Genomic DNA, 10676 nt, shown 5'->3' on the forward strand with positions numbered 1-10676 from the left:
CTGATGGTGGTCACGTGCAGTGCTTTAAGTGGGCCGGTATGCAGCGGTACGCAGTACCGCCACTTTTAAATTCTATCCCTTTGCATACCAGGACTATTTTTTGCAGTGTATAGTGCATACCGGAACTTTTACCGGGTTTCCTCAACAATCAGTATACCCTCCTACAACTTCACCACATATTACAGCTTATATTTGTTGATTTTAATAAAAAAGAAAAAAGTCGCCTCAAAAGAAATGACCGGTTTAGACGCACGCTTGCTGTAGCCCACAACGTCACGTTGTTCACTCGCTTCTGTATTTACATTGAAGTGGGCGCGTTTTGAATGAGAGGAAAGGCGGAGGAAAAAAACACTATGGTGGCTGTAATGTTAGCCTGGCTCCACAAGGGCTTGACGACACGAACTGGAGCAGAGTTCCCTCCCTAATGCGGGTTCTGCATGAGGTTTTCTTCCTGTTAAAGGGGAGTTTTTTCCTTCCCACTGTCGCCTAGTGCAGCTCAGGATGGAGGATTGGATCGAAGTCATGACTCGATGCAATCAGTTGGTTTCTTTTATAGGCTATGTATGAATTTTGTTGAAATGATGTCTGTTGATGTGTGTATGTAAAGTGCCCTGTGACAACATTGTTGTGAAGTGGTGCTATACAAATAAAGCTGAATTGAAAAAGTTGAATTGAGTTGAGTGATGACAGTAGTACTACTTAACAGTCATCTACTACGGTTAATGAACTTATTTACTTTTCAGTGTTGTGTTTCATGTCCATGCAATGAGGCTTGAAGTTCATAAAAGTGTCTCCATGGCACTTTGAATTTGGCAAATGTGAATTTGATTTCTTGCTGTGTTTGTTTTTTGTCATCTCTGGGCTATAAAACTATTAATCTACAGATCAATTTATGGATCTACATTTAAGTATCAGCCATGTTTTTGTCCCATATTTGCATGACAAACTGACAGCAAGTCATTAAGGGAGTACCAGTACTTATTTTGTTCCACTTAAAGCACTGGTCACGTGATGCTTTCAGGCTCTAAACTGTCAAACGTGTGAAGTTAAAGATGCAGATTCATCATACAAGGATAAAACGCTGCAGTAGAGACTATGAGGCTGGTTCAGGAACAGGGAATGAAGTCACAGTTGGAAAAAAGAACATAATTTGGCACTGAACAGGGAAGGTATGGAAAAAGTTTCATGTTAGTTTTTGTAGCCGTTGTATTGGCACAGGAAGGGTGTAACATCCAGTCAGGGTGTGTGTGAGGGTGTGTTGGGGGGGGGGGTTCTCCAGTGTAACAGGAAACACAACTCCGCTTTCATGCATGATGATGGAGCCGTGGTGCATTCAGGTCCCAGTCGGATTCAGATGATGGTCTTCAGCTCCTCGTCTGTCAGCTGATTGACGACCATAATTTTCTTTAGCTGTTCGGCGTATCTGACCTGGTCCTGCATGAAGTGTGGGATCCGGACGTTCTCCATCTGAGCCATGGCTTTCAGGCGATCTACGTCTTCAAATGACACCTGAAACACGGAAAAGCAGAGGAGATCCTGCAGAAAGCTGGTTGGATGTGACGCTGGGGTTAAATCACGTCTACCAGCATGTCCAACATCTCTCGCTGGAAATAAAACTCTGTTTGCTCGTTAGAGCGTTCCGCTCTCTTAAGCTGAAGAGCGCGGCGTTTTCCCCCATCGGAACGGTTACGTAAGCCCCGAGCTCTAAAGGCAATCATCCTTTGAGAAGGAAAACTCTGACTGGATGTGACTGGTTGCCACAAACGATGATGTTCTGTAGTTACTGTCCACTGACGTCGCCATGGAGACAAGGAGACAGAGATGGGACTCCAGTAGAAACCTGAAGTCCGTCCTCAGCATCCAGAGGCTCTGTTAAACGCGGATGAGGTTACACTGGCCAGTTAACGAGCTAAAACTGGTGGTGGGGCTCAGAAAACCAGCTGATCTGTGGTTCCAGTTTGAGGTGATTACTGGAAGAACGTTGATACAAGTTTAGACCAACCTAATTGGCCCACTTTAATCCCAGAACCCAGATATGTGTGCCCTGTTGGGAGGAAAAGAATCGTCCCTGAGGTGGAACCTGTTGAACCCTCAGCAGCACTGTAATTATTTGTACCTTTTCAAAACCAGTACTGATAAACTGGGAAGGAGACAGCCCACTGGGGAAGCACTACTGGTTGAAACTGTATAATCATTGTAATAACCTGTTCTGTGTGTAAACGCTCCGATGGGAATGTTCTCCACGACTGACTCGGAGCCCTGAGACTTGGAGACCAGGTCTGGAGCCTAGAGACCAGGTCTGGAGCCGGGAGACTCACAGACCAGTTCTGGAACCTGGAGACTCGGAGACCAGGTCTGGAACCTTAAGTGCCGATAGACTAAGATGTGTCTTCCAGCAGCCACATCAAAGCTTCACTAAGAAGCTTTTTACCATCAGAAACTTCAACAGGATGTTAATCTCCCAGTAAGGCCAGTAGAAACTCATTCATTCATTCATTCATTTTCCAAACCGCTTATTCCAAGTCAGGGTCACGGGGAAGCTGGAGCCTATCCCAGCTGGCTTTTGGGCGACAGGCAGGGTACACCCTGGACAGCTCGCCAGTCCATCGCAGGGCCACACACTCACACTCACTCCTAGGGGCAATTTAGAGTGACCAATCAACCTATCATGCATGGAGTACCCGGAGAGAACCCACGCATACACGGGGAGAACATGCAAACTCCACACAGAAAGGCCACTGACCAAACCAGCCAAGGATCGAACCAGTGACCTTCTTGCTGTGAGGCCACAGTGCTAACCACTGCGCCACCGTGCAGTAGAAACTACTCCATCAATAATCTCCAGTAGACTGGATTACTGGAATGGTCTTTTTTACAGTACTTCCCAGTAAAACCAGTAGACTGGATTACTGGAATGGTCTTTTTTACAGTACTTCCCAGTAAAACCAGTAGACTGGATTACTGGAATGGTCTTTCAGCGGTACTTTCCAGTAAAACCATTACACTGAATTACTGGAATGGTCTTTTAACAGTACTTCCCAGTACTTCCTAAAAATAGTATTAAACATCTGCTGAGACCAGAGCAGAGATTAGACTGGAGACCAGACTAGAGATCAGACTGGAAACCAGACCAGAGACCAGTAGAGATGAAATGTTGACACTTTTATGTACAAAATAAGTATAAATAAACTGGCCATGCTTTAAGGCCCAGTCACACAGAGGGAAGATTCAGCTCAGCTGGTTTGAGGTTTTGGAGATTTTTATGGACATCCAAGTATGAATCCGTTCTATCCAGTAGGAGATGCCTTTTAGTCTCCAAGAACGATCTGCAGACGGAGTTTGGAGACGTCTCTGGGTTTCAGACAGCAGGTTGCATCGACTGGCTGACTACTCGGAAGGGAGGCCCCACCTCAGCCCTACCTCAGACCCACCGTGTCCACACCTCGGCCAAATCTCAGACCCACCATGGCCCCATCTTACCCCACCTCGGCCCCACCTTGGTCCCACCTTGGCCCCACCTCGGCCCCACCTCGGCCCCACCTTGGTCCCACCTTGGCCCCACCTCGGCCCCACCTCGGCCCCACCTTGGCCCCACCTTGCCCCACCTTGCCCCACCTTGCCCCACCTTGCCCCACCTTGCCCCACCTTGCCCCAGTTCGGCCCTACCTTGCCCCACCTTGGCCCACCAGGCATGTTGTGTTGTGACAGAGGAGGACGTGAATATGAAACAGAGATGAAATGGCAAACACTCAAACGTATGAAGATAGACCTACTAGATATTTCTGTCTGGTTCAGGTCTGAACAGTGTGTTTGATGCAGGTCATGAATGATGATTAAATGATTATGATAAACTAAACTCAAACTAAAACCCCGGTAAAGAAAGCTCCTCACCTTTCCGAGAGCCATCAGCAGGGGGAAGTCAATCTTGTCTCTATATCTGAGGATCTTCAGTATGCCGTCGAGGTAGACCTGGTCTTTACTGAAGCATCCTTAAAAAAAACAGGAAACCAATAAAATAAGAAAAGTGTGGCGGCAGCAGATCATTAAACTTTGATCTGAACCATCGAGCAGAACCTGGCTGAGCTGTGTCGGTCTGGCCCCTCTTGGCTCGGACACAGTAGTCCCAGCGGGTGTTGGGGTCCTGGACGAAGCGTCCCAGGTTGTGGAAGAGCTGAGAGAAGGACATGAGGCTGGCCTGGTAGACGGTGTAGTAGAGGAGGGCGGCGCGCCACAGTGTGGGGTCTTTCCTGAGCAGGACGCTGTGGATGCTGGCCAGGCCCTCCTCCGTCGGGTTCAGAGGCTTCATGTTGTGCTTCTTCCTTCCCAGGCTGCTGCTCCATGGCTGGTGGCAGTTGTTGATGCCCCGGAAGTAATGAGTGCCTGAAGATGGACACCACAGCTAGTCATGGAGCTGAGTTTATCGCTGCCATCTTTAATGAGTTATTTTATCAACACCAATAAGCAGCTCTGAGAGAGTGAATCATTCTGTGTAAAGTCATCTCTGAATCGTATCTTACAATAGTTCATAAGTTATTAATCTAATAAGGCAAAGCTGTAAAGCATGCATGAAAGCGAGAACACCCACCGATCTCGTGCCTCAGCATCCCCTCCAACCAGTGCTCCCGGGCTGTTGAGGTGTTGATGGTCAGCGTGGGTCTGCTGTTCACCACCGTCATGGACGCTCTGGACAGGAGGTCGTCCGTCACCTGGACAACAATCTGTTAACACAACAAAAATAAAACCAACGAAGAAGAAGCTGTTGTAACAGAGAGTTTTACAAGGATTAATTTTACAACACAAATTCCAAAAATGTTTGGAGGCTTAAATTGTAAATAAGACGAGAATATGATGATTTCCTTGTGTCATCAGCCCATATTTTATTCCCAGCAGAACATAAACAACATATCAGATGCTGAAACGGAGACTCGTTACCATTGGATGGAAAATATGAGACGATTGTGAATCTGAAGCAGCAACACATCTGTTAGAAGCTGAAAACAAAAGACTGGGAAGTAACTGGGACAAATGGAAAACAACCAGAGGAACATCTGATAACTAATCAGGTTAACTGGCAGCAGCTCAGAGGCACGACGGTATAAAAGGAGCATTTCAGAGAGGCAGAGTCTCAGAGGCAGGTGGAAAGATGGACGAGGCGGCACCAGTCTGATACAAACTGGAGCTAAAAACTGGAACAATTTCAGAGAAATGTTCCTTTATATTAAAATTCCAAAGACTTGAAAAGATTCCACCATTTACTGAGTATCATCAGAATATTTAGATATTTAGTGGGAAGAATGGGACAACATTCCCTTCCTAAGACTCCAGCAGCTGCTCTTCTCACTTCCAGATGTTTACAGACAGATGTGAGAAGAACAGGAGATGCTAAACATCATCCTGGAACGATTTTTTACAGCATACAGATTCATAATCAGCTCATATTTGCCATGAAACTGTAAAATGTCTCCGTTTCTACATCTGATATGTATTTTTTATCTTTACTGGGAATAAAAAGCGGCTTGACGGATTAGGACACAGGTGTTGAACTCCAGTCCTCGAGGGTCAGTATCCTGAAGGTTTTTGTTGTCTCCCTGCTCCAACACACCTGACCAAAACTTAAAAACAGGTTGACAAGAAGCTGCTAGATGCATTTGATTCAATCAGCTGTGTTGGTAGAGGGAAACAACAAAAACCTACCAGATATCTGCCCTCCAGGACTGGAGTTTGACACCCCTGGATTAGGAAATCATGCTGGTTTTATTCAGGTTTTTATAAAAGTCAAACTTTTTGGAACTGCGGCTGGACACTGGAAGCCCTTCTTCCACGTGGCTGAAAGGAGACGTTGAAGATAAAAGTCTGACAGGAAAAAGGACGACAGAGATCTGAAGCCTTTACTTCTGAAGCACTTCAGTGTGTTTCCTACTTTCATGTAGAATTAAACTCCCCAGCGTGGGAAGGTGCGTGTCTGCGCACAGTCATGTGTTCAGTGGAACATTATTAACACGGTGATGCAACATGAATTGTATGGTTACGTAAATCAGCTCCACAGAAACAGAATGAAAGATGACTGAAGTGAAGCGGCAAGACCTCTTTGTGCAAACTCGCTCAGTGTACGAGAGGCTGTGTGCTTTGCTCTGAAGACGACACACGATCCAGTACGACACACTCACCGTGCAGGGGACAGCCGTGGGAAAACGCCACACTCATCTTACAGCCTCTTTATGCTTGCGGTGTGTTTAAATCCAATAGAGAGGAAATAGAAAGAGAGGTGAAGCATCATTTACCTCCCCCATGCAGCCTTCCTTCTCCATGTATTTCTTCACGTTGTGCCAAATGCGACTTTTGGAGAGGAGGTTGCCCCCGGTGACCTGCTCAAACTTCTCATAGCTGCCGTATCTGTCCAAGGCGAGCTCCATGATGTGCACCGCCTGCAAGAGAAGGGACTCATAACTCTGATCTGTCTGTGACCAGGGACTATCCTGGATGCTGGGTTTAGTCCCGCTGTACGAGGAGGTGATGTTATGTAATGCTTGGTGACTGAGAGAGGAGTTGGCCGGGAAGGCCTGGTGTGTCTGATGGCGCCGGTTCTCGTCTAAGGGAACACACATGAGACACAAAGCTCACTCTGATTCAGGTTTGGATGTTTTATGAAGGGAAAAGAACAGAAACACGAGCACTCTGGGAGGTATCATCTTCCCACTGACCTCACTAACTTTTTCCTCGTCTCACTGAGTAATTGTGTTACTAAAACAGCCTGCAGGAGAACACCAGAGACCTTTTACTTCTCACTTAACCAGCTTTCATTAAACCTACAGTGTTTGTGAAACAAAGAATTGAGACCAGTTTATCCCAGCCATGTTTCATCACAGACTTATCAGCTCTGATCTTCTCAGACGCTACAAAGATTTGGCAGACCAGTCGTTGCGATCGCAGCATCCACCTCTATGTGCAGCATGAAGGTTGCTGACCTCAAACAAACCAGCTCAGCAGCAACCGTAAGCACTGGGGATGGTGCTGATGAATGGCCTGTCGCTGCACGGGAAGCTGATTCTAGTGGACTCTCAGACCGCTGTAGCTCTGACTGGGTATAGTTTGCACAGAAACAATGAAGTCGTGGAGCTATTTCTGTAGCGCTGCAACCTCTCATCTCTGTGTGACACACACTAAAGTAGCAAACCATTAAGACAATGAAGATAATGCAGGGTTTTCTCAGTATCTTCTAAAATAGACCTCATCAAAGCAACCAATGAATGAATGAAGGGTTTATTTTGAACAAACTAAAATTTAAAGTAAAAACAAAATGTTTATCAGTCATGACAAATAAAAAATCTAATTTCAAGACGCTTAAAAAAGGAAGAAAGATGTCTAATTTATTTAATGCTATGCTTTTTAAATACATACAGTTGTGCTCATATGTATCCATCCCCATTCATTAAAGAAAAGGCTGAATTTACAACAGTCACTCAAATAACTGGAGAAGGAACAATAACTAAAAATTTGCAAAAATATCATTTAGTAATATTAGACACTGTTTTTTTTATGTTTAATTGAGTTGAAGAAAGAAAAAAAAAAAAAAAAAAACCAAATTGGTCCTGGACAAATTAGAGACTTTTCTGTTGAACAGTGGGACAAAATACCTGCCAACAGGTGCAGAAGTCTGACTGAGAGGAACAGAAAACACCTGACTGGAGCGGAAACATTAAAGGATTGTTCAACTAAATATTACTTTATGACTGATGGAATATGGAATAAATTATCTTATTTGTTTGCTTTTTAAAAAAATATTTCTATTGAACTAGAATTAGAAAATAATGTAATAATTTTCATAAAATGTTTTATTTATTATTACTTTAGTCAATTTCAGCTTATTTTACAGGCAGCTGTTTTTTTCCTTCTTTAATGAAAGGGGATGAATAAATATGAGCACAACTGTTAGAGATGAAAACTTGGCTTCCAACACAGTTTTCTGTCCATATATACATACACTCATTTAGCTTATATGCAGAGAGGACTAGGGGTGGGAAAATCAAATGAAAAAATTGAAAATCAGGATTTTTTTTTGCTTCACAATTTTAAAATTGTGATTTTTTTTTTAAATAAATAAAAATAATTCCATTCCAAAATTGTTGTCATTTTTATTGTTTTTATTGATCTTTTTACTTGTCTTCTTGGACATTATAGCAGCAGAATGATGGTCCGGCTACTGGGTTGTTTTTCCCTTATTGAAATCAAGAAAAATTAAAAGGTTTTATTCATTTATTTTGTTTTTAATCTACAAAAATCAGCAATATCGAAGAATTGTAAAAATCACAATTGAATTCGAATCAGCACTCAAAAAATCGGAATCGAATCGGGACAAAAGCATATCGTCACAGCCCTAGAGAGGACTATTATTTATTTTATTTATACATTAAACTTCTTTAATAAGAGTTTCAGACAGGTTTGGCTGAAAACATGTCTGATGTTCGTACCTGTGTCAGGAAGCGATCTGAGGCATTGTTGTGGCGCTCCAGGACGAGCGGGGAAACGGGATTGCTGTACTCAAACTGTGGATTGTAGCTGAAGTCTGACTTGAAAAACTTCTCCTTCTCCTTCTCAACATTGGACGGCTTGATGGCTGAAAGGATGCAGAGCTTCTTGGTGCTGTCAGCCTCCCGTACGACTGCAGCTCTGTGCAAAGAGGGAAGTTTGGTCCGGTGCAAGTTGGGGATCCAGATCTTCCTGAGCTGTGGAGCTGCACGAGGGGTTAAGCCCATCGTGCAGCCCACTACTGCAATGTTGCGAGCCGGCTTAAGGAGAGATGAGTTGCTGACTGACAGGACCCGGTTTGTCTGTCCAGATTTACCAACTCCACCATCTGGAACACGGGTCTTTCTATGAGCCATGCCTGGACGGTTCCTTTTAGATGTCACACCACATTTCACCAATGTCTTTGGCCTCTTGCACGGGGACGATTTCTGGTTCTTCTTCTCCTCAGCTTGCAGCAGGACGTTGTAACTGTTAGAGCCTGTGCCAAGAAGTCCTTTGAGGACAGAGGAAGAAATCTTTTCTAGGCACACTTGACTTGGACTCACCACTCTGTCAGCAGAGTTAAACATGTACTTCTTTGACATATCCATCTCTGGCCAGTGGAGCCTTTCTGAAAGGAGAAAGAGAACAGAAGGGGAGTACAGTAAACCTTTAGAATCATGCTCACGTGCAAACCTTTAACAGCTAACTAGATAGACTAATCCTCTTATCAACACAGGATAAATTTAGATCTATTCTTATGCCAAGTTTAAAAAACAAACAAGGGAATAATGACATAAGCTTTTATCAGTGTGATTTGAACATCTTTCCCCTCATCTCTGTAAGGTTTCTTGTTTATTGTTTGCAGAGACTGCCATCCTTTTGGATGCTGCTACTCATAATTAATCTGGTTTAACACCAGAAATGAACATTATCATGTCTCCAGATGAAAGGGTCTTTGTCATTTCAACCTGGCTATAATCCCAGTAAGAACGAGCTGTGTTTGGACCAGAAGAGGAATCCACACAACATTGAGCTCCACAACACAAAGTACGGATCGCAGCTGCATTACTGGAAAAAATGGATTGAACAAACTGGAGCATCATCTGCCATAAAATCAAATACGATTACCTAACAAATCAGTTTACACTGACATTACTGATTACTCTTGCATCGTGCTGATTGTAAAACATGATCTACAATCTAAGCTCTGAATGTAAATATAAATAAAATACACACAGAATGTGAATCATATAGATAGGATACAGCTTCTATAGTATGGAAGTAGATATAGTAGATATAAAACACCATGTAGTTTATGTAGTATATACTGATGTATAAAAGGGACCTCTATTTTGAAATATAATTAACTTGGTTTATGATCATCACTGTGTGGAGTTACATTTAAAAAGTTATCTATGTATGCATTTTAAGTATATTTCACTATTTTTCAGTTTAAGATAAATATTACATTACCTGTTACTTTAATTGACTCCAACATCCTCTTTTAAGGTGTCTGTAAAGGGAAAAAGCCTCAGAGCTGATCAGAAACAAACCTTTATCGATAAGCGAAATTAACCTAGCTAAACCAATCAAAACAAATAAAAAATCGACGTGGAAACGACGTCCGGGAGATGGACGACTGTTCCGACCCGTGAAAATGTTGCTCTGTTAAAAGGTTTGCGGTTCAGTTGGCATTAGATGTCCAGTCTACACCGACAACCAGCTAAAGCAGAAGTCATGAAGCCGACGGAGCCCCAGCTGACTCAGTGCTCTGCAGTGACTGACTTGTTGCCATGGTTTCGTCAGTAACGACGATTTAAACCGCGGTGCCTCATGGGAGATGGAGTCCTTCTGTGGATTCACGCAAAAACAACAACAATAAAATAAGATAAAATGAAGTAATTTATAGATAGATGTATACATTAATTAATTGCATTTACACCTCTAAAAATGAAACGTAATCCCACCCAAAAAATATGACAAAATAATAATAATAATAATAATAATAATAATAACAATAATAATAATAATAACAATAATAATAATGATGATAATAATAATAATTATTATTATTATTATTATTATTATAACAACAACAATAATAATAATAATAATAAGAAGAAGAAGAATGATGATGATGATGATAATAATAATAATAATAATAATAA

General features: G+C 42.8%; 1 protein-coding gene across 1 annotated transcript; it reads right to left on the minus strand.

Annotated features, from left to right (window-relative positions):
* Positions 1-1350: 1350 nt before the first annotated feature.
* Positions 1351-10023, minus strand: matcap2 (microtubule associated tyrosine carboxypeptidase 2; the record flags this gene model as incomplete). The annotated part of the gene is made up of 7 exons (XM_079259071.1): positions 9982-10023; positions 8469-9136; positions 6282-6425; positions 4586-4718; positions 4075-4380; positions 3892-3989; positions 1351-1509 (listed from the first exon to the last, which is right to left on the minus strand). Exons 1-7 carry the CDS (start codon positions 10004-10006, stop codon positions 1351-1353), a joined length of 1533 nt encoding a protein of 510 aa, XP_079115197.1. The 5' UTR covers positions 10007-10023.
* Positions 10024-10676: the final 653 nt, after the last annotated feature.

The sequence above is a fragment of the Telmatherina bonti genome (genome assembly GCF_933228915.1).
Source record: "Telmatherina bonti genome assembly, chromosome: 19".
NCBI classification, from domain to species: Eukaryota; Metazoa; Chordata; class Actinopteri; order Atheriniformes; family Telmatherinidae; genus Telmatherina; species Telmatherina bonti.